General features: G+C 44.1%; 2 protein-coding genes across 12 annotated transcripts in view; one reads left to right on the top strand and one right to left on the bottom strand.

Annotated features, from left to right (window-relative positions):
* LOC144311141 (uncharacterized) overlaps positions 1 to 17506 on the top strand; it is a 32595-nt gene extending 15089 nt beyond the window's left edge. For 2 of the 9 annotated variants that reach the window (XM_077893237.1, XM_077893236.1), the window contains 4 exons: positions 1331 to 1394; positions 11427 to 11459; positions 12056 to 12168; positions 13322 to 13821. In XM_077893237.1, the coding sequence (XP_077749363.1) occupies positions 1339 to 1394; positions 11427 to 11459; positions 12056 to 12168; positions 13322 to 13614 (495 nt within the window). In that variant the 5' untranslated portion in view covers positions 1331 to 1338 and the 3' untranslated portion in view covers positions 13615 to 13821. Of the gene's footprint in view, positions 1 to 1330; positions 1395 to 1516; positions 1966 to 3271; positions 5954 to 11426; positions 11460 to 12055; positions 12169 to 13321; positions 13822 to 14442 lie in introns of those variants that run through there. The other 7 variants (XM_077893238.1, XM_077893239.1, XR_013376695.1 and 4 more) reach the window with 7 other exon arrangements.
* CFAP300 (cilia and flagella associated protein 300) lies at positions 125 to 22110 on the bottom strand. 3 transcript variants are annotated; one of them, XM_077893233.1, is made up of 7 exons: positions 21927 to 22084; positions 21694 to 21775; positions 16193 to 16268; positions 10552 to 10718; positions 6202 to 6374; positions 1610 to 1676; positions 125 to 794 (listed from the first exon to the last, which is right to left on the bottom strand). In XM_077893233.1, the coding sequence occupies exons 1-7, from the start codon at positions 22034 to 22036 to the stop codon at positions 666 to 668; spliced, it is 804 nt and encodes a 267-aa protein (XP_077749359.1). In that variant the 5' UTR covers positions 22037 to 22084; the 3' UTR covers positions 125 to 665. The 3 variants fall into 3 exon arrangements, with proteins under 3 accessions (XP_077749359.1, XP_077749360.1, XP_077749361.1); XM_077893234.1 differs by lacking the exon at positions 16193 to 16268 and having other exon boundaries at positions 21927 to 22110; XM_077893235.1 differs by lacking the exon at positions 125 to 794 and having other exon boundaries at positions 1623 to 1676; positions 6207 to 6374; positions 21927 to 22085.
* Positions 22111 to 27998: the final 5888 nt, after the last annotated feature.

Here is a 27998-nt window from a genome sequence, read left to right as displayed (position 1 = left end):
GAGCAGCAAGCAGAAGGAGAGGGAGGAGGCTCCCCACTGAGCAGGGAGCCTGATGAGGGACTCCATCCCAGGACCCCGGGATCATGACCTGAGCCCAAGGCAGACACTCAACCAATTGAGCCACTCAGGCAACCCAGAACATTACTTTTTATTCAGGATTTTAAGTGGGACAAATGAAGCCAAGGCATCATTATGCATTCTACAGCCCTAGAGATGTAAATCTTTATGTAATAAAATGAAACTCAAATTTAAAAAGCTAACAGTTCCTATTGATCAATAGAGCGATGTTCAGTTTTCTGCCACAGTTTCAACCCAGAATTAATTAGCTTCTAAAATAAAACACATGGAAAATTGAGGGCTTACTTAATTCTTAATGCAACAAATATGAACTAGATTTTTAGTTCTTTGTGACTTTCCCAGTTTTTTTGTAAAAAAAAAAAAACTATTGTTGTTGATTGTGTTATGGATGGAATTTGGTCCTTACACTGCTATTCCAGATAAATTTAAAGAAAGGCACCGTGGTATTTGTTTTCTTCTGCTCTAAGCAGGCTCTCTATACTTTTCTTGAATTAACTTGCAAAATAAATGTTTACCTATAAATTGGCATTAAAATTAAAAATTGGTAAGTAAAGCAATATTAAAATAGATCATCTGAGAGAACAATGTTAAGACATTTCCCCCACACCATAGCAGTGATATAAAACATGAACGTGACGCTTGATTGGATCCACAATAAAGTAAGAAAATGTCTGTTCGTGACTCTTTGTGGAAGGGTAGCACACACCATTAGAGTCCTGAAAGAGATAAAGCCAACTGTTTAGTCTACGATGACATTTAAATAATAACATATTTAATTAATATATGTTTTCTGTTAAAATGTCATGAAACATAAATGAAATCTTTTACAATAAATTGATAATTGATATTTTAAAACTTACTGATGGCCCCATCTATTGTGCTGTATAAGCACACATAATTCTTGACCTTAAGGAATTTATAGTCCAAAAGGAAATTTTACCTTGTTAAAAAGTGTTTTTAAGGTGCTAATATTGCAAACATCTCTACTTTGCAATTTTCTTCTATCTTTGCTTCCTTTTAGATTGTGGCCCTTACCAACTATGAGGGAAGCAACTGTTTATCAACAAAAAATGCCCAGGGCCAACCCAGTAGCTGATACACAATAGATACTCAATAGTTGTTCAGTGATTGAATAGAGATACTTAGAAACTGATTCAAATGTGCTAATCATCTTCTGTCTGACCCTAGAATTTGAGCATCAGATTCTGTGATATAAAGACATTTATGGCATTTGCACTTATTTGCCTCATAGATTGCAGCATGGCTGAGCTGAGAAGTGCGTCCTACTCCATCAGTCAGGCTCAGGTCTTCCGGCGGTAAGGACTATTATTAGACACGGACAACAGAAGTGGGGGGGTCGTGTGGCTCTCCAAACAAAGGCATATCTTATCAACTTTGAATTTTAACAAAGAACTAAGAATCATCATCCTTTCTGCAGGCATGATATCATACTTGTTCTTGCTGGAGTTCCCACAGCCTCTGAATAACATGAGACCAAACTGATCGCTCACGAACCCCACTCAGGACTTACATAAGCCATGACTTTAAAGACAGAAGAAGTAATTTGTATTTTCTTGGTCTGAGGATTCTTTCGGACACTAAAATAGGGAAAAAGAGGTACATTTTGAATACAGCAAGCATTGGCATCATACATTTAAAATACCGAGCCCTTTTAGTATTCACGTGTTCTTATTCATATACAACAGAAATACATAGCGTCCACCAAGACTAGTTTGAAAAGCACCAAGTCTGCAGTTTCATCCATGGACGGGGTGAGGTTGCCCAGACCAATGGCAGACAATGCAACTGGATGGACGGTCAGAGGCTGTGAGGTCTGATGATGAAGGTCTCCTGGGCCAGAGACAATTATTGGAAGAAGAGGAATTGGTAAGAGTCAGATGGGGGTGTAGACAGCTACATGGGGCAGGTATGAGCATGTGAACCAGGGGATTAAACCATCTCACACACATGCCAGTTCTGCCCCTGAGCCATCATTGTTGCACTCTGGGCAACATGAACTCTCCTGATGTCAGTTCTCTCCCTGTGAAGTAGGCATGCTATGGCTCCCTGTAGGGTTACCCGAGAATTGAGTGGGATAAGGATAAAAAAACTATTTGTTGGATTACGGATGATTAACTTGTGTTGAATGAAATCGTTTTCTCCCAGTAGGTCTCTCCCAGTCTCTCTTCCCAAGAAGATTCCCTGTGGCAAAGTGTAGTGGGAGAGGGAGTGGGAATGAGGGAACAAGCCACGGAGAATGGCACATGTTATCTTTGTACCGCTCTGCAGTCTGCCACACACTTGGCGTGCAGCTCCTTTCCCTGTGCAAACACATGCAGCATGTAGGACACATGTAGGTGACATCTGACAGAAGATATCCCTCTTCTTCACTTTATTAGGGCCAAGCACTGCTTCTCCTTCACTCTATGTGAAGAGCAATGTGGAGGCAGAGAGGAGGAGGGAGAAGGATGACAGTGCTGAGCATGAGTGTGCCTGAGTGTGAGCATGAGTGTGAGCCTGCTTGTGAGTGTGCATGAGCTCGTATACCTGCTGGAGTGGCCAGACCTAAGGGTCTGGGTTTCAGGGGTCAAAGTGTTTATCTTTAAAACATTTCATTCAAATTTAAACCCAGATATCATCCAATTAAGTTAATTTCTATATATCTCTTAAAGTGAGCAGTTACCTAGAATGGTCAGTGCAACATGTTTACAGTTAATATGGGATCCAGCCTCAGAAATTAGCATAAATGATTTTAGGAAATCATTATTTTATTTCTAAACCATTAATACAATCACTCTTTTAAAAAACTATATGGAAATTATGTTCTAGCACTCTTAAAAGCCATGGTTATCTGGAGTGAGTGAGTGAGTGAGTGAGTGAGTGGATGCCACAGACCTGACGCAGCATGATTGTTAGTTGCATTTCCTAGGGTGCTGACCACCATCACTCTACCTTTCCTTTTCTCCTAGGAGATTTCAGGCAAGTAATAGTCTACCTCATCTATAAAAAATAAGACAAATTGTTTTTAGAGCTACTTTAAAGTAATGGTGATATAGTAACAGAGGTAATAAAATGGAATAATATGGTTTATTTCTATTAGGAACGACCTTCTAATAAGGTTCAAATGGTAGTTCCTTTTCTGTAGGTAACATGTTTATGGTGTTAGTATGTTTGAGTGACTGTACCATTCTAGGTAACTCTGCTCACTTTAAGAAACAAGAATCCCGGGATCCCTGGGTGGCGCAGCGGTTTAGCACCTGCCTTTGGCCCAGGGCGTGATCCTGGAGACCCAGGATCGAGTCCCACATCGGGCTCCCTGCATGGAGCCTGCTTCTCCCTCTGCCTGTGTCTCTGTCTCTCTCTCTCTGTGGTGTGACTATCATGAATAAATAAATAAAATCTTAAAAAGAAAAAAGAAACAAGAATCCCACTGCTTAATTAGCATCTGAAGCCATAACGTACGCCTCTCTGATAAAATCATAAAATTTCACATCTGGGATGGATATGCAATTTGGAAAACCCCTCTAAAAACTCTGACAAGAGCATGTGTTTAATATTGGAAGCAGAGAAGACAAAGATACCAATAGTAACTATGCAGTTATTTCTGCATAGACATTTCTGAAATGCAACAAAACAACTGGTCATGGACTCTCCAATGGAATGGTTCTAAAGTACTACCTATATTTACAAGAATCCTAATCCTTGAAAAGGCATTTTCCAGAACATTTGAAAAGTGTTATTTTATAGGACTTGTAATAATGGATGAGGGAAAAAAATATCTCAAGAATTTCTTGTTTTTCCCCTCTGAGCCAGACAGAGCCCATTAAAATCAAGCTCTGTAACGTGGCCTCCCCTCCACTGACACCAGGGGTGGTCTTCTGGTCTGCAGTGGATTGGTGATGATGTTTGTCTCCAAGGGCAGGTTAGATAATGCAAAGCAGCTACTATGCATACAATTAGAAAGACAGCAGATGCTTTTCTAAAAAATGTGAAAACACCCAAAATTCAAGGGAAGGACAAGAAAAAACAAATGTGGTTAATCTGGCTCGTACCAATGACTTGTTTGGAAATTTGGCTCAGGATTCTGAGAAACTCCTGATGACACCTGGAGTTGCACCTGTGCTTCCCACATTCCTTGATAACAGCTACTCTGATCCACCCTGGATCCTTCCCTTACCCAAATGATGCAGCATCTCGCCCAAATCAACATGACCGAAGTCAGAAAGGCACAAGCGGTGCCAGTGAGTGAGAAGCCAACCAACGTAGCTCTGAAGGGATCCCAATCATTTAATCCATTCAATTGTTTCCTGTTGGCACTTAAGCCATCTTTAGCAGATATTTATTCTAATCATGGTTTTCTACCAAAGTTGCTTTGGGAGGACAATTCCACATTTCCTCCTCATTCAGCAAAGAAATTCATAAGTATGCTTAAATTCGGATTGTCCAGAGAAATATTTAATGTCCTCAAATACGAGCAGTGGTATCCTGGGACTAGGCTCCTTCCCATAGTGCATGGAATGACAGGGGACAAAGCGCCCCCTCTCCTCTGCCTCGGGAGTTCTGTTCCATCAGACAGCCCTACATGCGAACAGCCACCCTGACAATTTCTGAACTCCCAGGGTATTTATTACAGTATCAAGAGCTGCAAACATTTGCCTATCCAAAATTGAATGTTTGATTTTATGAAAATTTTTACTTAAAAAAGATTTTAAACAATTACTCTATGATATGTGAGTTTCCTGTAATCTCGTTAAGCTCAAGGACTATGTGAGGCTCCTCTTGTCATCTCTCTGGAGCCCGCCAGAGCTCTGTGCACAACTTCAATACCTGCCAGCTGCCTGATAGAGGGATTCTGTGGACACAGTCTGTTTTTTCTGTGGGATGCCCTGAGTTCTGACACCTCATTTCACAAGTGGCCATTACCCCTGGAGTGTACGTTTCCTTAGCACCCAAGGAGCGTAGGCGAGAGTCACAGGTGAAAAGCCAAGAGGGTAGACAGATGCTAGGGAAAGTGTTAGCTTCCTCAAAGTTTACGTTCTGAAGGTATTTCTATTTCAAACACTTCCAACAGAATACCCTTCTCCATGGCACATTCCCTCAGGTTCATGTGGCCAGTGGAGCACAGCACACTGTGCTGGCAGCAGCGTGTGCACACGTGTGTGTGAACATGTGCTGTGGCACACCGAGGGGTATCTTATCTATAGGCAGTGCTAGAAACCAGCTTCCAAGTTCTCATGAACTGCAATGATAAGGACAGAACACTTTGGATATAAATATGTATATGTTTTTCTGAAATTCTAATATATCTGCACAATCTTTATATATTGATGATAACTTTTTCACAAAAATCAGAGGCAAATTAAAGAGATTTTTTTTTGTTTTTAAACCATATTTAAAAAGCTTGGTAAGAACAAAATTGTGTAGTATGTTGTACAGTTACAGTACACACAGAACAGGGTGAGAACTGAGGTTAGCGGAACAACCAAGAATCTAATGAGAAGCTAATTCTGCTCTTTTCCTAGTAAAGTAAAATTTTGTAACTAAAGCCTGGGACCCTTTGCTTTCACTATTCCTATCGCTTCAGCCTATAAAAGTGATAGAGGATCTGTGACACTGAAAAACTCAATTCGATGAAAGTATAAATAAATGAATTATAAAGGTTTTATTCCAGTTTGATCTTCAAAAAGAAAAAAAAACAAACAAACCCTAGTGGGATGTGTGAAACAAAGTAGGATTTGGTATTAATTTGAAAAGGTAAAGATTTTGCCCAGATGAAAATTCTTCCACCTCCTCAGAACAAAGGTAATACATGTTTTACTGTTTGCCAAGCAAATTCGCATGTGCTGAGGGATCTGGCATTCTCCTGAAAGGTGCAGAGGGGCCTGGGGTAGGGGGGGCGCAAGTGCCCACAGGGACAGAGCAGCCGTGCGGGGTGAGGGGAGGCAAGGACAGGCAGGTCCCAGAGAAGAGCGCTTTGAGCCACGGGGGGCCCTGACCCGGGCTGGGGGCACTGGCTCCTTCCACTCTGGATGCTCAGAGAACGGCAGATGCCGGGTGATCCCACCATGAACCACCATATGTTCTGTGAGCCAGAGGTGTCCTGGCTGTCATCGGCAACCTTACCTCACTAGATCTTTATAGAGAAGCTTTGTGGTTTCCAAATATGGATGAAGCACATCTTCATACTGACAAAGTGCTCCACCGAGGCAAAGATGTTTGAAAAGACAAAACAGGAACTCCTCTCTATCAGGCTGGCTGAACACTTCATATTTTTCTGAGTCTTCCACAAGCAAAACCTATGGAAGATGATAAAATTCATCTTAATGTAACATGATTTGAGGTTCTAATTTTTGTTTTCAAAAGTTTCAATTTTTTTTTAAAGATTTTTTATTTATTTATTCATGAGAGACACAGAGAGAGAGACAGAGGCAGAGACACAGGCAGAGGGAGAAGCAGGCTCTATGCGGGAAGCCTGATGTGGGACTCGATCCCAGGTCTCCAGGATCATGCCCTAGGCTGAAGGCAGGCGCTAAACTGCTGAGCCACCTAGGGATCCCCAATTTATTTCTTTATAAAGAATCTTACACCTATTTTAAGAACCAACTCAGAGTGATCTGTGAGACTGGCACTCACATTCCATCCATCTTCTCAGCAGGCAGTGACGTCCAGCGAAAGGACTGAATGTGCATCTAAGCCTTCTCTTCCTGTCCACACTTTCATTCTCATTTATATCATTAGTCATTGTTTTGCTACTATTGCACTGTTAGTGTGGAGTTGCCCCAAATCTGGGCAAACAAGGAGCCGCAAATAAGAGGAAGAACCTCCCTACCCTGTAAGGCCTACGGCTGACCCCATATTGGTGTTTCCAGAGCAGAGCCCCAGGTGCATGTATGGCCACTTGCCTACCATCCCCTCCCCACCCGTCTGCTCTGTCTTGGACTGTTCAGGTAAGTCGTCCCTCAGGCCCACTTCTTTCTCCTGCTGGCCCTCCAGAAACACCCCAGCCATCTACACTGGCCCTTGCTCTCTGGACACCCCGTTGCTCCTTCACAAGACAGTGTGCTACAGACAAGTAGCACTGAGCTGAACAAGGTGATGCACACATACTATTATATACGTTTTTTTAGTTGACTTGTTTATACCTCAATCTCCAATGAACATTTGTCACAAGGTCACCAGACAAGAGGCATTTTAGCAACAATCAGCTCTGTGGTGTTGGTTACATGCAGGTGACTTACACTGAGCTTATGAGACCAACACTGCACATAGTAGACAGGGAAGGGGAAGGGGCGGAGGTTCACTGCTCCCTGGGTGTGCGCATCTCTCCTCCCTCCCCACAAGGAAATGAGGTGATACTGAAGCTACCTAAAGATCCGGCCTAATACAAGGGTGACTAAAGCTCTCAGGAATGATGAATGAATGCATTCCTTACATGAGCACTCTCCTTAACTGAACTGATTAGGTTGTGCAATTTAAAGATGACAGGAATGAAACTGTTTGGGGAATAAATGTACACACAGCCCCAGTGTGGCTAATGCCCATGCACTCGCTCACATGGGGCGGTCAGGGTCTAGCCCCAGGGAACAGCCCTGCACTGGTTAAAGAGGCAGGCTGCCGAGCCTGGAAGCCAAGCTGGGAAGGAGGTTGATATTGGCCCTTACAATACACACTCTGCCAACACAATCTGTGCTTTGCGGTTCAGGTGAAAGCTGGAGGTCATTTATTTTCTTTCAGCCAGAAAGCAACCAAGTTAAAACCTCCTCCCCTGTTGCTGCAGAGCAGCAGAGCATGAGAGCATGAGTGAGCCAGAAAATTAGGGGCCCAGCTCTCCTTCTGAGGTGCTGCTCATGGAAATGAATAGGCGGGCAGCTGGGCAGGTCACACCCGCCTCTGGGCCCCTGGGCAGGTCAGGGTCTCTGCCCCAGGGGTGATGAGCTCTCTGCAACTGGGGCTGGGAGCCCTGAGGCAAAGACTGGCGGGCCATCGGTGCTCAGGGACAGAGACAGCTGCCCCACTGCCCACAGGGGAGGACGCCCAGACTAGCCCAGAGGCACTTTCTAAGGGTGACTTTCCAGTCCTTGGGAAGGAAGAGTAGAAATCATCATCAGGTTCTCGCTTGGTAGCACATACATTATCTTCTGTCATACGTAAATATACCTTCACTAAACTGAAGAGCAACTATATGTAGTCTCTTCAATTATGTTTTGGTTATTCTCAATGACTTAATTTTAGTTTTTTCTTCAACTAAGTGTTCTTTTAGGTGTTCTACTAGTGTAGGTGAACACAGACTGGCTGGAGGCCTTCTAGTCCCTACAGATGACATTCCTGGATTTGCAATAAATTAGACTTCTGTTATCTCTCTTCTCGATGTAGGATAATATTAGGAATTAATAGAAGTCGTTAACATTCCTGGAACCTTACTAAGTGCCAGGCATGAGCTAGGTACTCTGAATGCATTATCTCACATAATTCTTACATCATTCCTATTTTATAAAGAGAGGTCAAGTATCAGTCATTAAGTAACAGAGCCTAGATTTGAGCCTATGTCTATTCAATACCAAAGCTGAATTTTGGGGTTCCCTGGGTGGCTCAGTGGTTAAGCGTTTGCCTTTGGCTCAGGTCATGATCCCAGGTCCTGAGATCGAGTTCCACATGGGGCTTCCCAGCTCAATGGGAAGTCTCCCGCTCCATTTCCCTCTGCTGCTCCCCTTGCTCATGCTCGCTTGCTCTTTCTCTCTAAATAAACCAATAAAAAAAAAAAAGCCCTAGTTTTAACCACTTTGTAAATAGTCTTTCTCCATAATTAAAACAATGATAATAATACATTTCATTTTAACATTTCATATTTTTTAAAAAGTGCATTTAAATGCTTTCTGAACTCATTACCTCAACAATTTGAAAAAGATAGACTGGGTATTTTTATTTTATTATTATTTTTCAATTTAATTTTTTTTAGATTTCATTCATTCATTGAGAGACACAGGAAAAGAGAGGCAGAGACACAGGCAGAGAGAGCAGCAGGCTCCATGCAGGGAGCCTGATGCAGGACTCGATCTGGGGACTCCAGGATCATGCCCTGGGCTGAAGGCAGATGCTCAACTGCTGAGCCACCCAGGCATCCTGATTTTTAAATTTATTTAAGTAATCTCTGCACCCAACATGGAGCTCAAACTCATGACCCTGAGATCAAGAGTCACAGGCTCTTCTGACTGAGCCAGCCAGGCACCTCAAATGGGCATTTTTTAGAGATTTATTTATGAACCTGCGGAGGGGCAGAGGGAGACAGAGAGAGAGGATCCCAAGCAGATTCCCTGTTGGGCACAGAGCCTGACATGGGTCTTGATCTCAAGAACCAGAGATCACCTGAGCTGAAACCAAGAGTCAGATGCTCAACCGACTGAGCCACCCAGGCATTCCACTCCCTTCTCATAAATAAATAATAGGCATTTTAATCTCTATGTTGTACAGATAAGTAATCTTGGGACTCTAGATATTGAGTCATTTGTCTAAAGTGATTATCTTATAAATAATAACTCAAGAATTAGGTAAATAATCTATGTCTTCTGATTCAAGTTTAATACACTCCTCAATAAAACAAAAATAAGTTAATCAAATGGCTTTTTAAAAATCTCAGCAGTGATATAAAAAGATTTTTATCACAGAGATATTTTATTTATTTATTTTAAAAAATTTTATTTATTTATTCGTGAGAGACACACAGAGAGAGAGAGAGAGAGAGGCAGAGACCCAGGCAGAGGGAGAAGCAGGCTCCATGCAGGGAGCCCGACGTGGGACTCGATCCTGGGACTCCAGGATCACACCCTGGGCCAAAGGCAGCGCCAAACCGCTGAGCCACCCGGGCTGCCCTCACAGGGATATTTTAAAATATTCATTTGATATGTTAAGAGCCTCATATTGAAGAAAAATTGAGCAGGTTGGGGTTTCTCTACCCTAGCACCACTGACACTCTGGGCCAGATAATCTTGTTGGGGAAGTTGTCCTGCACATTGCATGTTTAGCAGCAACTCTGGCCTGCACACATTACTGTCAGTAGCATCTGGCTGAAAAACTGAAATATACAAATAATTAATTTGATATTAAAAGTCCCATCCAAGGGGGATCCCTGGGTGGTGCAGCGGTTTAGCGCCTGCCCTTGGCCCAGGGCGCGATCCTGGAGACCCGGGATCGAATCCCACATCGGGCTCCCGATGCATGGAGCCTGCTTCTCCCTCTGCCTATGTCTCTGCCTCTCTCTCTCTCTCTCTCTCTGTGACTATCATAAATAAATAAAAAAAAATTAAAAAAAAAAAAAAGTCCCATCCAAGAAAAAAAACTACCAATGTAATGACTATTGCTGATCATTATTCATTGGTAAAAGGTATTTTATGTATTTTAGGCAGGCAAAATATTTTTGACATTAACCATTTCCTGAAGTAAAATGCTATTAGTGAAATTTTAAAAATCTGTACTTACTTTTCGTAACTCATCAGAAATAGGAAAGGAATCACAAAAAGAATCTAAACATTTAATAATATGTCCATTGGCTCGTACAATATCTTCATCATACAACCGATTAAAAAATGACATTGAAAGCTGTGTACAAGGAACATTTGTAGCTTCAATTTTTTTCACTTCAGCTCCTGTAAAAATTATTTTACAGAGATATAAAAGTTAACTTAGTATTCTCAATTATTTCCAAAACAAGTACCATCATGCAGAGATTCTAAGTAGCCACATATGAGATACATCTTGATATATTTAAAAGACCATTATTTTAGGGATTTTATTAAATTCTTATTTTGCAGTTTGCTTATTTTTATTAATCATTAAAAGTCTGTCACAAAATTTCACCGTTTCAGACCTAGATGAAGGATATATAAATTCGAAAATGCTTGAAAATGAAATACATTTTTTGTGTCAGAGGTGTTCTATCAGCTTTAATCTCTATGTCAGAGTTGCCTATAAAAGCATAGGAACGGGGATCCCTGGGTGGCGCAGCGGTTTGGCGCCTGCCTTTGGCCCAGGGCGCGATCCTGGAGACCCAGGATCGAATCCCACATCGGGCTCCCGGTGCATGGAGCCTGCTTCTCCCTCTGCCTGTGTCTCTGCCTCTCTCTCTCTCTCTCTCTGTGTGACTATCATAAATAAAAAAAAAAAAAAAAAAAAAAAAAAGCATAGGAACGACTTTGTGAGATGATTTTGGATTTGTATTATGTTCAATGCCTTATAATTCATATTACAAAAACTTTAATTAACGTACATAATAATGGGTGTTTCTAAAGTCCTGAGGATGTCTTGAAAGTTTATCTCTCCATTTAAAAATTTCTCTCTTGTGATCTCATTTACAGTGTTTATTATGAAAAACAGCTTTCCCAGTCAAGGTGAGTCTCAAAGCAGGCTCTGATCAAGTCCTCACAAGCCTGGAATTAGAGACATTCACAAGCACAGTGTCTTTTCTCTCTTCCTCTGGTAGCTCTAGTTCTTTTCCTCAGACCTAACTTATTGCCAGGATGTGTCCTTGAGGAACAGACTTTCCATTACAAAAGGTTCTAATTAATGACAGAAAGACACAAGGATTGACATGACTATCTTTATTGTTGCCTCAATGAATCACTCAATTTCTCTCTGTTGTGTGCACCCCCTCCCCCGCCACACACACATAGATCTAAGGGCTGCTGTTCTTCCGTGTTGTCCCCACTACACCCCTTCCCCAGGGCTGGCCGGATAGCCCTTGGTGCCCCCTCTCCTGGATACAGAGGAGAAATAGCCTGAGTCTGAGAAGAGTAACACTGGCAGTAGCCGTACTTTCTCCTCAGGCTGTCCTCCCAGAGTCCTGACTGCTAGGACCCATGGCTGTCGTCTGGTCCTCAGTGGGGCGTGCGGGGGGGGGGGCATGATGGGTGTCTGGAGACAGGAACTGCATCTGTTTCAGCAATTTTAAGAGTTCTGCTGCTAAGAAAATCTCCTTTTGTTTCAGGAGGAAAGCCCTCTGGGGGATTGGGGCAGGGAAGACTGCAGAACATGACAGGGTGGGTCTGAGCCCCCACACCACCTGCCTGTCCCCAGACCGCTTGGCGACATGCCTACTCGGTAAGCCTACCCTAGCTCTGACGTGGGGCATGGCAGGATGGTTTGGATGGTGAGAAAAGGTAATGAAATCCAAACCACTTAAATCTGAGGCATGGAAACAGCATTTGCTCTGAACTGAATCACGTCCCTCCAAAATTAATATATTGAAGTCCCAAGCCCTGGATGTAATGGTATTTTTGAGCTGGTGGCTTTGGGTGGGCTCAGGGCTTCATCAAATGAATTCTGAAGGGACACAATTCAATCCATAGCACTCTGCCCCTGGCTCCCTGCCAATTTGTGTCCTCTTCTTGTGCAAACACACTTACGCTCCCCTAACAGTCCCCAAAGGGTCACCTCATCATAGCACCAACACTAGAGTCCAGAGTCCCAAGTATCACCTCCCTGTCACTTCAATCAGATATGGGTGAGATTGGAGGTACAATTCATCCCGGGGCAAAATTCCTCTCCGGCTATGAACCTGTGAAACCAGACAAGTTACATGCTTTCAGAACATTACGGGGAGAGATGGAAGAAACATTTCCATTCCAAATGGGGGAAGCAGAAAAGAAGGGCTGATGGTCCCAAGCAAGCCTGAGACTCGGGAAAGGCAAATTTCATTAGACTTTCAGCCTCGTTGGTTCTCCGCTCTGCCTCCCTGAGCCACTGAGGTCGTGGCCCAGCCTCCATGTTCCTGCAGCCCAGGGTGCCTGATGACCTGAGGGGCCATGCAGTCTGCTGTCCTCCTGCAGCCCAATGGCTCTCATGTCCGTGTCTGTCCCCACCCCCACAGCTCAATCCCACAGGGTCTCTGTTACCACCACCACACCTCCACCCAGCTTCTGCTGACATAGCCACCTGGGTCCGACTCACACACGTTCTCTGGACCAAGTGGTGGCTCAGCCATGTTTGTTCTCTTCAGATGAATTTTTCTCGTTTTTTTACAATACGAAGAGGCTGGGAATATTCCAGATCTTTGAGCTCTGGCTCCTCCTTCACAATTCCTTCTTCAATCCATCTCTTTCCTTCCTTCCTTCCTTATGAAAATCTGGGAAGACCCAGGCAGGCAACACCTGCTTTAGACCCTCCCAGCTGCACAGACAGTTTTATCACCTTCCACAAAACATGACCTCATTAGCCAACTTCTCTACCCTCTCACGGCTTGTCTTTCCTCCAGCTGCTGCTCACAAAGCCCAGGTATCTGGAGGCAACCTCATCAGACTCAACTTACCATCCAGGACAGGGCTAGGACGCACAACTCTCTCCTGGCCAATACCCATGGCGCAGTTTCAAGGCCCCTTCCACATCTCCAGGCCTGTTACAGACACACTCCACGTCTCTGTACCAACATCTTTATTCGTCCGCTTCGGCTGCTATCACCAAGTACCCGAAACTGGGTGGTTTAAACAAAAGACACGCATTTCCCACAGCTCTGGAGGCTGGGAGGCCCAGGATCCCGGTGCCAGCTGATCTGGTTCCTTGCGAAGGTTCTTTTCCTGACTCGCAGATGCTGCCTTCTCGGTAGTGTCCACACACAGTTGAGAACTCTGCTCTTTCTCCTGGCTTGAGGGCCCCTCACGATGTCACCTAAACCTGATTGTTTCCCAAAGGCCTCATCATTGGGAGTAAGACTTTGGGGGTTAAAGCTTCAACATAAGAATTTTGGGGGGGACACAATTCAATCCATAGCATGTGCTATTATGTAGAAATATGATAAAACTATGTCTCCAGCATTTACAGGATATGTACCGCACTACTATGATCACTTACAAAGAATGTATTTTCCCCCTTGATACTAGCATTAAAATATACAAGGTGTTTCCTATTTATTTGCTTGCCCAAGTTGGCGCTTTTCTGACAACCCCATTAAAGCTGAAATGGCAGAGGCAGGATAGTGGAGAGGTGGGGGTCTTGAATTCTGAAGCCTGGACTCGAATCTCAAGTCTGCTGAGCCCAGCCAGCTGTGTAAAACTGTGCAGATTACTTAGCTCATGAATCTGACTCTTCCTTCGTGAAACAGGGATATATAATAACATGTCTCTGAGTCATTTAAGAATTAAAGGAGGTAATGAATGTAATGCCCTTAACTGAGCACAAAAGAAGCAAACCTTGTACGTCAACCAGAAAAGTATGCAGCATGTCTCTGTAATGAGGGCCATGCCGCTGGTGGAGGCGACAGAGCAGCCCCAACAACCAGCAGTCCAGGGGCTACAGCCAGTTGTGACAGAGGTGCTTTCATTGCAATCTTCCAAACTAGTTCACCTGTTAGAAGAATGTCTTTTCCCTCATTTTAAATAGTGTTTACTTTGCTGATAAAGGCTTCCAGAGGAAAAAGAGGGAAGATGGTTGATGTATCAGAAAAAGAAAAGCTGGCAGAAGGAGATAAAAAAAAAAACAAGCTAATGGAAGAATATGAGCAAACCACTGGAAACTTCTGCCTCTGAAATGGAGTGCGACCTCTCCTGCCTCATTTTTCAGAGTACTTCTAATTGGTTCTCCTGGGCACATGTGGAATTCTGGAACCTCTCTTTTTGCAATGCCTTATTTAAAAATCAGAAAAAAGTCAGTACTGTTTTGGGGAGTATGTACTGATACAGGGGAAAGTTCAACTTTTTTAACGAACCTCATTTTTATAAATGAATTGACTGAAGTTACTGTAAACATGTTTTATAAACACTATGATACATGCCTCTGATTATTTCCTTTTGAAGATTTTGAGCTGGTAAGTACATTTGCTCACGTAGTTTAACTTTGTAAGATCACACTGTACCAGCATTTTTTGCTTTATAAATTTTGCAGTGGTCTTTAGCCAAAAGCAGTAAAATGTGCCCTATTAATTCTAAGATCATGAACTGTTTATGTAAGACAACTAGAATTCCATGAACACACAATGTACAAATTACCAAAACAACCCCATCTAACTTATTTATTTATTTATTTAAAGATTTTATTAATTTGACAGAGAGAGAAGGAGAAAGAGAGAGCACAAGCAGGGAGAGGGGCAGAAGGAGAGACTCCCATGGGGGGGCTTGATCCCAGGACCCCTGATCGTGATCTGAGCTGAAGGCAGACCCTTACCTACTGAGCCACCTAGACGTCCATTTAATAAATGTTTTATAAAGAGCAGGGAGCCCGTGGGACTCAATCCCAGGACCCTAGGATCATGACCTGAGCCGAAGGCAGATGCTTCACTGATGGAGCCATCCAAGGGCCCTGGGTAATTTTCTTTAAAAAGATTTCTAGCTGGGCAGCCCCAGTGGCTCAGCAGTTTAGCGCCGCCTTCAGCCCAGGGCATGATCCTGGAGGCCCGGGATCGAGTCCCATATCGGGCTCCCTGCATGGGGCCTGTTTCTCCCTCTGCCTGTGTCTCTCCTCTCTCTCCCTCTCTCTATCTCGCTCTCTCTGTCTCTCATGAATAAATAAATTATTTTAAAAAAGTATTTAATAAAAAAAAGATTTCTAGCTATGTTTCACTGTAATATGAAATTATTATGTATATAAAGTTCTCTTTTTCAGAACTTAAGACTCTCTTCCATGATTTTATATATGATTTTATGAACATTCCATGGTGGCTGCTTCCTTGGTCAAAGTCCATTGCCCGTCCCAACTGATTTTGCCTAAACGCTCTCACATCAGTGGAACCTTCCATGACACTCTCCTCCCTCTGCTCCTGCTGCTAGGGTAGTACATTATTGTGCTATTTTTTTTACATGTCAGCCAGTTTCTTGAATACTCATTTTCTTGTATTCACCTCACTGTTCCCTGCATCTAGCAGAGTCCATGGAAGGTGCAAGTATGCAAGACATACTTTCCAAATGAATGAAGAGAGAAAACAAGTGATCTTGTGTGCTGCGCCATGACCGGAGCAGTGGGCTCCTAGGAGAGAAATGCAGGCCAGACTGGGCATGGCTTGGCGTGATCTTCTGACATGATCATACCAGCCAGTCATGATTCACAATGTGTATTTGAATAATGAAAATTCCTAAAGTAAAATTTTGTCACAATAATAAAACAGTCATCTGAAAAGATGACAATAAATTTTATTTACCTAATGTGATCCACTGTCCAGAAGAATCTGAAAGTAACTTCAAATTGGGAATAACATTTGGGTCTTTGAAAAAAGCCTAAAATACAAATTTGAAGGGAGTTAGAGACTTCATTATAAACAATAGTAAGAATTAACTTCTAAAACAATTATAGTAAAATTTCATTTAACTCAAATTGGGGAGGGACAATTTTAAATGGATAAAATGCCTAATAAATGTTTTGGGTTTTTTTTCTCCTTAATAGACAGAAAAGGAGCAAGCATGAGCATGGGAGGGGCAGAGGGACAAGGAGACGGAGACCCCCTCACTGAGCAGGGAGCCCAAGGGGGTGGGGAAGCTCGAACCCAGGACCCCAGAATCATGACCTGAGCTGAAGGCAGATGCTCACCCACTGAGTCACCCAGGCGTCCATCTAATAAATGTTTTATAAAGAGATGAAGTTTTGTTAACTTCAAGTATGAACAACACTGTACTATGGATATCTTTGGGGGCTTCATAAATAGAAAATAATGATTTCTAGTGAAAAGTAGGTGGTTATATATTTGAAAACTTTGATTTCCTTCAATCTTACTTTCCCAAGCAATTATTTTAGTAATGGCCACTCCCATCTCCTCAACTAGATCTAACTCTCAAAGTCATTAGCAACTGAATTCTACCCAAGGGGCACCTAGAAAATGGCACATTTGACCTCTCATTCTGCTCATTCAGTTCTGGTCACACTGAGCCTCTTAGTTTCCTTGAATGGGTCTTGTTTCTCAGACTTTAAACTTGCTAATTTCTCCACCTAAAAACAGTCTTTTTTAGTGTCATGGACCGTAGTTTAGGACAGCCTGACTGCTCAACTTTTAGGAATCTTTACTAGTTTTTAAACTATTGATCTTGTAGGTCAAGTCACAAATTTTGATCTTGATGTAATACTGATCTAGACTGATGAGTATTCGATCAAAGGGTAATAGGAAGACACCAAGGCGATCTAAACAAGGAAAGATGTGACTAGTCCTGTATTTTTACAGTTCATTCTGGCAGCAATGTGGAGAATGAGCTGAGAGCTACTAAGAGGATGGTGAGGAGGGAAGGCACTGCTGTAATCCAAAAAGATCTGATGCTCACGTAGTTATCTACGCAATAGCAGGGGGAGGCAGAGAAGTGAATGGATCCAATGACTCCTTAGAAGGAGCAGACAGAGAAAAAAGGAACCACAGATGACCCCTGAACTTCTGCATGAATGTCACATAATGAGAAAGGGAGCAGTGAAGAGGACCAGGTGTGTAGAGTGAAGATAAATATAATCTGCAGGTATCTGTGAATGCCTACATAATGCCAAGCAAAAATCCCTGTTTCCATGGAGTTTACATTCTAGTGGTGCAGGGATACAGGTAAACATTTTACAGGTATCATGTATGCCCAATTACTTTCCCTAAGACTATTCCTCAAAAAAAAAAAAAAAAAAGCAAGTTGTCTTATAACTTAAAACACTCTTTCAAGCTAAAGAGTGTGCAATTACCTGAATTTTTGAAAAGAAACATAAGCTGGAATTAATCTTAATTAATACTGATTTTGAATGCTTTTTAGATGTCTTCTGCAAAATTCAGTAAAGGGGAAAATTAAATTCATATATAGTCATTTTTCCTGGGGGGAAGAGTATCAACTCAAATGTTTTATTATCAACTTATTATTGAATTCTATAGGCCACTACAAATGGAAGTAATCTAAGTGACCTGCAGTGAATTGACAGAGCCAATGGAAAGAAATCTTCATAAAGGCCCTTCAAATAAAGCAACACGAGAGTTGTTATATTGTTGAGGTTAATTATACACCTAAAGAATAAAAACAAAACACAACACTAAAAAGCCCTGCCCTAATATATGCAAATGATATTTTGGGTTTCTTATAGTATTTCCAGTGAGGCATTAGAAGGGATTGTCTATATCTCAGCTTTAGGGCTGCTGATGTGCTCTGGAAATATATTAGATGATTCACAAACAAGTCACACTGATAAAGACACTGATGTCAAACTATACGTAAAATTAGAATAAACTCATTTCACAAAATGTGAGAGTGGGAAAGTATTTCTAAATTAACATACTATTTTATATAATATAGAATTTTAAATGTATGTCTAATATATGCCACACATATGATATCTGACTAATTTCACCTATCTGGCAGACTGCTGGGTTTTTTTAATTTGCTTTTTTTAAAGGTTTTATTTTTAAGTAATCTCTCTACCCAATGTGGGGCTCTAACTCACAATCTTGAGATCAAGAGTTATGTGCTCTACCAACTGAGCCAGCCAGGAGCCCCTAGACTGCTGTTTTTTGATCCAGTATCAGTTCTCCTCTTCCTTAAGGAATCCAATTTTATTTGGGACAACAATGTGCTTGGCTCAATGTATGCGCCTTCCAGTCCTCGTGGCGCGAGGCCGTGATGTGTGAGCAGACATGTGGTGCAGACCTGTAGAAAGCACTCTAAGCTGCTTCCTTGCACGTTATGCAGAAGACGGCCCTCCTTACCCTTAGTCCCAGGGGGAGGGTAGAGCCCAGGGCTCTCTCTTGAGACTCGAAGCAAGAGCTTAGATTCAACAATCTAGGGGATTGCCACTTGGATGCACTTCAAGTTTAGAATGCCTGAAACTAAACTCATTTCCTTTGTTTATTGTTTTGCATTTTCTGTGGCTTTAATGGCGTCAACGACCACTGTGTCAACCAAATCAGAAACGCTCCTCCTGCACGTCCTCCTCTGCCTTATTCTCAGTGTCCTGTCAGTCCTAGAGCACTGCCTTTCTCCCAAACATTGCTTCAGGCCATCCTGGGGCAGCGGTCTGAACTCAGTGTACCCTACAATGTCCGGAGGACAAGAGTTTCCAGCCCGCTTTCTAACAACCTACTCTTCATATTCTGCCAAGGGAACCTCAGTATTTTAAATGTTACAGTCTTCCCGAAAGCCTCACAGTGACTCTTCATGAGCTAGATAGAGCCCAAACTCTCACGTGGCACAAAAGGTCTGAAATACCCTCCCACCCACCTAATGTTCTCCCTGCACTGTGTCTACCTGGCAAACTCCTCCTTATTCCTCAGGGCCAACCTCAAGTAGCTTGTCTTTTGTAAACCCTCCTCTGACCACCTCAATTAAAAGAAAAAGAAAACAAAAATGAAAAAGAAAGAGATGGTTTTCTCTCTTGTGCGCACATGGCAAATGTCACAGGACTTCTCGTTTTGCAGTGCAAGTTTGGGACGGTTTCTCTCTAATGGTGTCTTGTTCATCTGGACAGATCTAGGGACTACAGAAATGCTTGCCAAGGTAATGGTTCTTTCCTTCCATCTATTTTTTCTCTTGCAAATGAACTTTTGGAACATAATTTGTTTTTAAAATTGAAAAGGAAATTTTAAAATCTGGAATTCTAGTTTTAAGCAATACCCTCTGTTCAGTTATGAGTGTTTGGAGTAGAAATGACATGGAAGTTTGTGTCAAAAGGCCTCTGGCTCTTACCATTTGCTGGGCATTCTTGCACAAATTATGTAACCATTTTGAGCTTCCATTTCTTAAGCTGTAAAATGAGGCTCAAGACACCAAATTTACCAGCTTGTTGTAAACATTAGTGGCAGATTTATATATATGAGGTGCTGAAAGCTAAATGTGGCACACAAGAATCCACTACTACTATAGAAAAGGACTTTGTAAAGTAGTATGCAAATATTAATAACTATAACATTACTCATCATGAGCCAACCGTTTTTGCTAAATATTATATTTCCTTTAATCCTTTTTTTAGAAAGATTTGATTTTCAAGTCTTTTCTACGTCCCACATGGGGCTTGAACTCATAGTCCCAATATCAAGAGTTGCAACCTTCTATCGACTGAGCCAGCCGGATGCCCCAATTTCCTTTGACCTTAATAATCAATCAGATAGTCAGCATTATTTTCATTTTCAAGAATACTTCCATGCCAAGCACTGTCATCATTTTGCAGAAAAGTAAGTGGAAGCTGAGGAAGTGGCAAAGTCATGTGCTCAATGTCATACAGCTTGGTGGCAGTGGTAGAACTGGAACATGACACTGACCGGAGGCCAAATCAGGGGAGAATCTGGGTTTGCATGGCCATCAGCTTATAGGTTCATTAGTTGCAAAGTAAATCCCTGTCTGGGCCACAGTTTGAGCTTTAATGCTTTCTGTTCTCCAAATTAGTTATAGGAGTAAAATCAATGATTCTATAAGGGCATTCCTTTGAACTGAAATATGGGAATATTTATAAGTAAACATGAAGATCTTGAAATTTAGAAAAAAAATTGTCTAGCATTATGAAACTCTGTTGTGCTTCACGGATGAATCTTGAATCTCCTGAAGAATTCTGTCTCTGGAACAACCTACACTAATTTTACACCCTCCTCCATGCATTTTTCCTGACCTCCATGCCCCTGCCCTGGGTGATCTTTCTGTGCCTAAGGCACCTTAGCTATCCTCCATTACAGCAATTATTTTACTGTGTTTGTAGAGACGTTTTTACATTTCTAACTTCCAGAACTCTACATGCCTTGCAAGCTGGGATCAGGTCTCTTCATCTTTTCAACATCCTCCAGGAGGGATGTGGTAAATATTTGACAAATATTTACTGAATAGATGATTTACATTAAAATTTTAGCAGTACTTTAACTCAGCGAATTAAAATCTTGGCTTAAAAAATTTCTATCAATTTGAAAGCCAATGCTGGTATGAATGAAAAATATAAATATCAAGAAAATTAAACCATGATTATTTGAAAATGTCGTGTGATCATCAGTAGCCTCATAAGAGCACTATATTCTATTACTATTATAATGCTATTTTAAGGAAAGGGAAACATATTTGACCAATTTACCCTCTTTTAAGGGTTGAAAAGTGCCCGTCACCATCCCCTCATCTGTGTCTTTCCTGGACCCTCAGCAAGTCACCTTATTTGGAAAGCAGATTGTTGAGATATAATTAGTTGAGAGGTTATACTTGAGAAAAGGGGTGTGTGTGTGTGTGGGGGGGGGGAGTCCTTCATTCCAAGGCCGGTGTTGTAAGAAGAGCAGAGGCGGCCATGGCACCCTGGGGTTTGACCAAGGGAGAGTCCACCGTGTGCACCTGCGTCCCGGGGACCTGCACCCAGCATCACCCAGGGACCACCAGCACCTGCGCCCCGGGGGCAAGCAGCCGCCAGGCAGGGGGAAGAGCACGCCCCCGCTGACAGCTGGATTTCGGACCCGCAGGCTGCAGCACCACCGGACCCCCCGCTTCCCGCCTTTCGGGGCGTCCAGGCCGGGGCGCCGTGCTACTGGGGAAGGAAGCGCGCCGCAGCGGCCACCAGGCTGCCCCCCTCACCCCTCCGCGGGGGATGGCCTGATGCTGGTCGGGTCAGCCGTCCTGCTGCCTGGTCCCCGCGGCCCCGGACTCCGCCCTGGGCGCCGCAGGCCACAGCAGGCAGCCGCTCCCCCGCCGCGTGGCTCGCTCGAAGCCCGGCTCCCCGCCCCGCCCTTCCACCAACCGTGAGGAAGTCGTCCCTGCGGTGCGCCTGGAACGTCTGGTCGAAGCCGAACGCCTGCGCCGCGACTCGGCCCAGCATCGACCTGCGGCGGGAGGGGAGGGGTCAGCGCGGGCCGGGCCGGGGCGGGGCGGGGCCGGCTGCAGGGCGCACCCCGGCCCACCCCCCACCCCCACCCCCCCCCGCCGCGGCCCCAAGCCCCGCCGGGCCTCGTCCTGCGCCGCCCCGGGTCCTACCACTGGCGGAGCCGGCTGGCGGTCTCGGGGGCGCTCAGACACCGGAAGGTTTTCTGAGGCAGGAATCTGAAGCAGTAGCCGCCCGAGTCCTCCGGCTCCCCGGCCGCCATCGCCAACGTCGCTCGGCCGGAGCGGGCCCGTCTCCATGGCGACGCGGAGGCCGGGCGTCGGCGCGGCGCGGCGGGGGCGGGGGCGGGGGCGGGGCACGCGGGGCGCGGGCGGGGCGCGGGCTCGGGCGGGGCGGGGGGGCGGGGGCGGGGCACGCGGGGCGCGGGCTCGGGCGGGGGCGGGGCCTTGCGAGGCGGGGGCGGGGCACGCGGGGCGCGGGCTCGGGCGGGGCGGGGCGGGGCGGGGGGGGCGGGGGCGGGGCACGCGGGGCGCGGGCTCGGGCGGGGGCGGGGGCGGGGCGGGGCCCGGGGGACCCGCCCCTCCCGCCGCGGCGCCGCTGGCTCTTCCCCGCCCACGGGCCTGGGGAGGTTGAGGCAAAGGAGCGCGGGGGGTCCCTGCCAGCCGTGATTACTCAGCGTGCATTGATTTCCTCGTTTCAGACCTGCTGTCTCGGATTCCTAGATAAGCTTCATGACCGAAACATTTCTGAAGAAAGTATTTTGAATTAATTAGGTTTATTTTGGAAGACACATGTCTGTATGACTAGTTGGAAAACTTCTCTTTTACCATCCACCCAGGCACCCCGAAAAGATTTCTTTCCCATGCATGCTCTAATAAAGAGTGCTGGGTGATACAAACATGCTTATTTATTTTTATAGATATGTAAGGATTTTATTTTTAAATAATGTCTATAACCAATGTGGAGCTTGAACTCAGAACTCTGAGATTAGAATCCTGTCACTTTAGCAACTGAGCCAGCCAGGCGCCCTGAAACATATACTTCCTATTTTCTTTTTTCTTTTCTTTTTTTTATACTCCCTATTTTCTACTGAAAATTGACTTTTGTATCTATAGTTTTTGTTGTTTTGTCTAATAGCAGTGTAGCTGGACTTACAGTGGTTCGAATTAACGGTTTTTCAGCTTTACGAGGGTGCAGGAGCAATACATGTTCAGTAGAAACTACTTGGAATTTTGAGTTTTGATCTTTTCCTGGGCTGATCCTCTTATGTTGCTGGGCAGAGGCTGCGTCCACAGCTGGTCAGCCGAGTGAGCTCAAGGGTCAGGAGCCCATAAACTCACAACCACTCTGTACCCATACAACCACTCGTTTCACTTTCAGTGTAATGTTTAACAGTTTGTATGAGGTATTCAGCAGCTCATTATAAAATAGGCTGTTAAATGCATTCACTCAGTTGTAGGCTAAGGTAAGTGTTCTGAGCACGGTTAAGGTAGGCTAGCCTGAGCTATGGTATTCAGTAGGTTAGGTGGAGTAAATGCATGTTTGACTTATGATGTTTTCAATTTAAGATGAGTTTGTTGGGGTATAATCCTATTACAAGTTGAGGAAGGAGATACGCATTATTGTTCGTTGTTGATTGTTGCATTGCATTACTATGTCACCACTGATCCTATCTGGTTGTTTACGGTTTGAGGCTATTCTGAAAGTAGTTATGAACATCTTGGGCATGTTTTTTGATGAACTCACACTTATTCCTTTTGGAAATATACACAGCATTGGAGGTGCTCAGTCATAGCATGTAAGTAAACTTGTTTTACTAGATATGGCCCAAACATTTCTTTTTTAAAAGATTTTATTTATTTATTCATGAGAGACACAGAGTGAGAGAGGCAGAGACACAGGCAGAGGGAGAAGCAGGCTCCATGCAGGGAGCCTGATGTGGGACTCAATCACACCCTAAGCCAAAGGCAGACACTCAACTGCTGAGCCACCCAGGCATCCCAGCCCAAACATTTTCTAAAGTAGATCAATTTACACACCAACTTGCATGAAATTTGAAATTTACAGTTATTCTACATTCTTCCCAACACATAGTATCAGTTTTAAAAAAATTTCGGGGATCCCTGGGTGGCGCAGCGGTTTGGCGCCTGCCTTTGGCCCAGGGCGCGATCCTGGAGACCTGGGGTCGAGTCCCACATCGGGCTCCTGGTGCATGGAGCCTGCTTCTCCCTCTGCCTATGTCTCTGCCTCTCTCTCTCTCTCTCCGTGACTATCATAAATAAATAAATAAATAAAAATAAAAATAAAATAAAAAAAAATTTCAAGGGCACCTGGGTGGCTTAATGGTTGAGCATCTGCCTTCAGCTCAGGGCATGATCCCGGGGTCCTGAGATCAAGTACCACATTGGGCTCTATGCAGGGAGCCTGCTTCTCCCTCTGCCTATGTCTCTGCCTATCTCTCTGTCTTTCATGAATAAATAAAATCTTAATTAAAAAAATGTTTTATTTAAGTTCCAGTCAACATACAGTGTGAATTTAGTGACTCAGCACTTCCCTACATCACCTGATGCTCCTCATGACAGGTGTACTCTTTCATCCCTGTCACCTGTCCACCTGCTCCCCTCTGGTGACCTCAGCGTGTTGTCTGTAGTTAAGCTAGCACTACATGTTGATAGGACCATTTCTCACCCACTGAGCTGCAGTGGCATTTATTCTTTTAAAGATTTATTTATTTATTCATGAGACACACACACACACACACACACAGAGGCAGAGACATAGAGGCAGAGACATTGGCTCCCACAGGGAGCCCAATGCAGGACTCAATTTTGGATCCTGTGAGCCAAAGGCAGATGCCCAACCACTGAGCCACCCAGTCATCCCTGCAGTGGCATTTAGAAACGAAGTCAGGCAACTGTGTCTGGTCTCACTATTGTGTTGTGCTCGTGCACTGCACTTGTGTGTGGGGCCAGCTGCACGTTGTCTCAGTTACTGTGACTTTATGAAAAGATTGAGTAGCTGGTGGCCTTGGTGTCTGGCTTCATTAATCCTTTTCTCCAGAATTGCTCAGGTTATTGCCTCCACATTTCCATATATATTTTCACTTGGGTTTGTCATTTTCATCATTTCTGTGCAGTAATTGGTGAAGAGAAGTGGGAATTTTTTCTTTTAAAGTAGTTGAAGGTCTTCAATAAAATTCTTGTCAGGAAACATCAACATGTAAATTGGGGGAGGGGATTTCTGTGCTTGAAGCAGGAGGGAGTGCCAGGGCGCCACGGCGGTGCCCAGCAGGCTTGCATACCACCCAGGTCTCATCTGAATGCAGCTGGAGAACGAGTCCATGAAGTAGGCGAGGAAAGAAGATAGGGCCAGACCCCTGGACTGGGCCAGGAGATGTGGACCTTGTCTTGGAGCAGAGGTTAGGAGGATGGAGGGTGCTGAGTGCAACTGAAGGACTGACACCATCAGAACGGCATCCATCAAACTGCTCAACAAGTGATTCCGTGAAGATTTCTTACATGAAACACAGAAGGTGTTTACCTGCAGGAGATAAGATCTGCTGGGTCTCTGTGCTTTAAAGGTTGTCCTGTGGAGCACTGGATTTTTGGGAAGAGTCTGGGCTCTGGCTTCTCCTTTCCTCTTGTAGTTAGAGCCGTGCCTCTCTTACCTGCTTGAGACACTTACCTGCGGGGTAAGATTCCACTGGGAAAAACAATTCTTTGGCTGTAAAGTGTTTGAAATCCTTTCTCTTTCTCCACAGTAATAACCACTGCCAAGGGTAGAGTTGAAGTGCTCCTGGTGCTGCACACTCCTATGTCTGCCATGGCCCATTCATGCTCACAGTCTGGCCATCTAGGTGGTTGCCCACTAGTGACAGTTATCATCTGGGCCAAAGGAAGTTCACTCTGTCCTAAGGGGTGGTGTAGTGTGAGGAGTGTAGGTTCTGAGCCAGATGTCCTGGTAGGGGTTCCAGCTTCCCATCTTCTGTGTGGTGTTGGGCAACACTAACCTCTCTTGTTCACTGTTCCCACGTGTCAGAAGGGGCAGGATTGTTCCACCACCATCATGTCAGATTATCAGTACTGCATCTGTCACATGCTTGGCATGTGGTACATGGCCCATAAATTGTCATTACATTATCATTGTCAGGTCAGTTGACATCAAGTATAAAGGTCAAGAAATCGTCATTTCCACAATTTGTTCAAAAGCTGCCCAGACTGCACGTGAGTGTGTGCTTCTGAGAAGTGACTGGGGCTACTGATGAAGGCTTGATGCAAAGAGGTCCTCGGTTCAAGCCCAGGGATATGGAAAGCAGAGCCTCCCCTGCCTTTCCAATTATCGTCAGGTCACAGATGTTAACTTACTTTGGTTTGACTGCTTTAATCTTTAAAAAGTCACATCAAACTATTTAATAGGAAGTTTGAATTTTGCCTTAAAAATAAATGTATTCTGTAAATTGTGGGACATGAAAATGATCACTCTTACTGAAATTGGGAAATTCTGGAAGTAGTACAACTGAACCAAAATATTTTAAAGTATGTTAAGGTTATTTTTTTAATATTTTATTATTTACTCATGAGAGACACACAGAGAGAGGCAGAGACACAGGCAGAGGGAGAAGCAGGCTCCACGCAGGGAGCCCGACATGGGACTTGATCCCAGGACCCCAGGATCATGACCCGAGCCAAAGGCAGAAGCTCAACCACTGAGCCACCCAGGTGCCCTGTCAAGGTTATTTTAACAAGAGTGTGGACACAGCATGCATATTTGAGCATTGCACTAGCATTTCTAAATCCTGACAGCACAGACTCAGGACAGACATGCAGTTAGGGTGGATGCACACCCCTGCCTTCCAGACGTCCACAGCGACATGCCCCAATGCCCTATTCCTTACTGTGTCTTGTTTTGTTTTTATGTTCTTTAAAATTTTCTAAAAAGTGTTTGTGTTTTGTCTGATGTTTATTCAGTCACCAAAGCTGGAGGCTGAAGCTCCAGACTCTGAGAATTGATGAGGCTGAGAGCCGACATGTGCCGAGGAATGTACCAGGCAGATGTTTCTGGGAAGAGATTACCTTTTGTTTATATCTAACTTACAAATACTACTCTAATGATTAAAAACTAACCCTGCCAAGTAAATCCCATGTAATTCCTGGCTTGTGTGTCATGGAAATAAACTGTAAAGTGAGGAGATAGTTTTATGGAACAGGCTTCTTTCATTTCCCCACGTGCCATGATGCTTCTGGCTCATGACTCATGTGCATGGAAAGTTCCTTGCTTCCTGGCCACGCACACCTTCCAGGCCCCTTCTGGTGATGCTCTGATAGCATCTCTGTGTCTTTGATGATATTTTTGCCTTCCCAATCCACTTGATAAAAGGCCATTTGAAAATCTTACTCACTTTAGGTAATACACACGTTTGGAAAGTGAGCTTAATAAACATGATAAGAGTATTTTGCATCGGGGCAGATCATCTAGATTCTCCTGGAAATGCAGCATCACTTGTTAAGCCTTTGGCTTTTTTTTTAAAGATTTTTTTTAAAGATTTTATTTATTTATTCATGAGAGGCACATAGAGAGAGGCAGAGACACAGGCAGAGGGAGAAGCAGGCTCCATGCAGGGAGCCTGATGTGGGACTCGATCCCAGGACTCCAGAATCACACCTTGAGCCAAAGGCAGGCACTCAATTACTGAGCCACCCAAGTTCCCCAGCCTTTGGCTTTGATAGTTTTTTGTTTTTGTTTTTTTTTTAAGTTTATTTGAGAAAGAAAGGATGAGTGAGAAGGAGGGAAGGAGGGAGAGGGAGAGAATCTCAAGCAGACTCCCCGCTGAGCACAGAGTCCAACATGTGGTTTGACCTTAGGACCCTGAGGTCATGACCTGAGCCGAAGCCAAGAGCTAAAACTTAGCAGACTGAGCCACCCAGGCACCCCACTGGTTTTTTAAAAGTTCCATTTAGGGGGATCCCTGGGTGGCTCAGCAGTTTGGTGCCTGCCTTCAGCCCAGGGCGTGATCCTGCAGTCTGGGGATCAAGTCCCACATCGGGCTCCCTGCAGGGAGCCTGCTTCTCCCTCTGCCTGTGTCTCTGCCTCTCTCTCTCTCTCCTGTGTCTCTCATGAATTAATAAATAAAATCTTTTAAAAAATAAAAGTTCCATTTATTCTTTTTTTCCCCTCGAGCCAAGAACAAAACAATTCTACTTCTCTCTGTTGACAAAATAGATTCT

The sequence above is a fragment of the Canis aureus genome, chromosome 3, assembly GCF_053574225.1.
Source record: "Canis aureus isolate CA01 chromosome 3, VMU_Caureus_v.1.0, whole genome shotgun sequence".
Lineage (NCBI taxonomy): Eukaryota > Metazoa > Chordata > Mammalia > Carnivora > Canidae > Canis > Canis aureus.
Note: the sequence above shows the minus strand (reverse complement) of the source record. Positions and strands in the feature narration are given on the sequence as shown.

Coding starts and splice junctions, on each gene's coding strand:
- CFAP300 (XM_077893233.1), bottom strand. CDS start 22,036: ATGGCGGCCGGGGAGCCGGAGGACTCGGGCGGCTACTGCTTCAGATTC. Junction 6,375..10,551: donor TTTCTGATGAGTTACGAAAA/GTAAGTACAGAT, acceptor CATCTTCCATAG/GTTTTGCTTGTGGAAGACTC. Junction 1,677..6,201: donor CTCTATAAAGATCTAGTGAG/GTAAGGTTGCCG, acceptor TCCCTATTTTAG/TGTCCGAAAGAATCCTCAGA.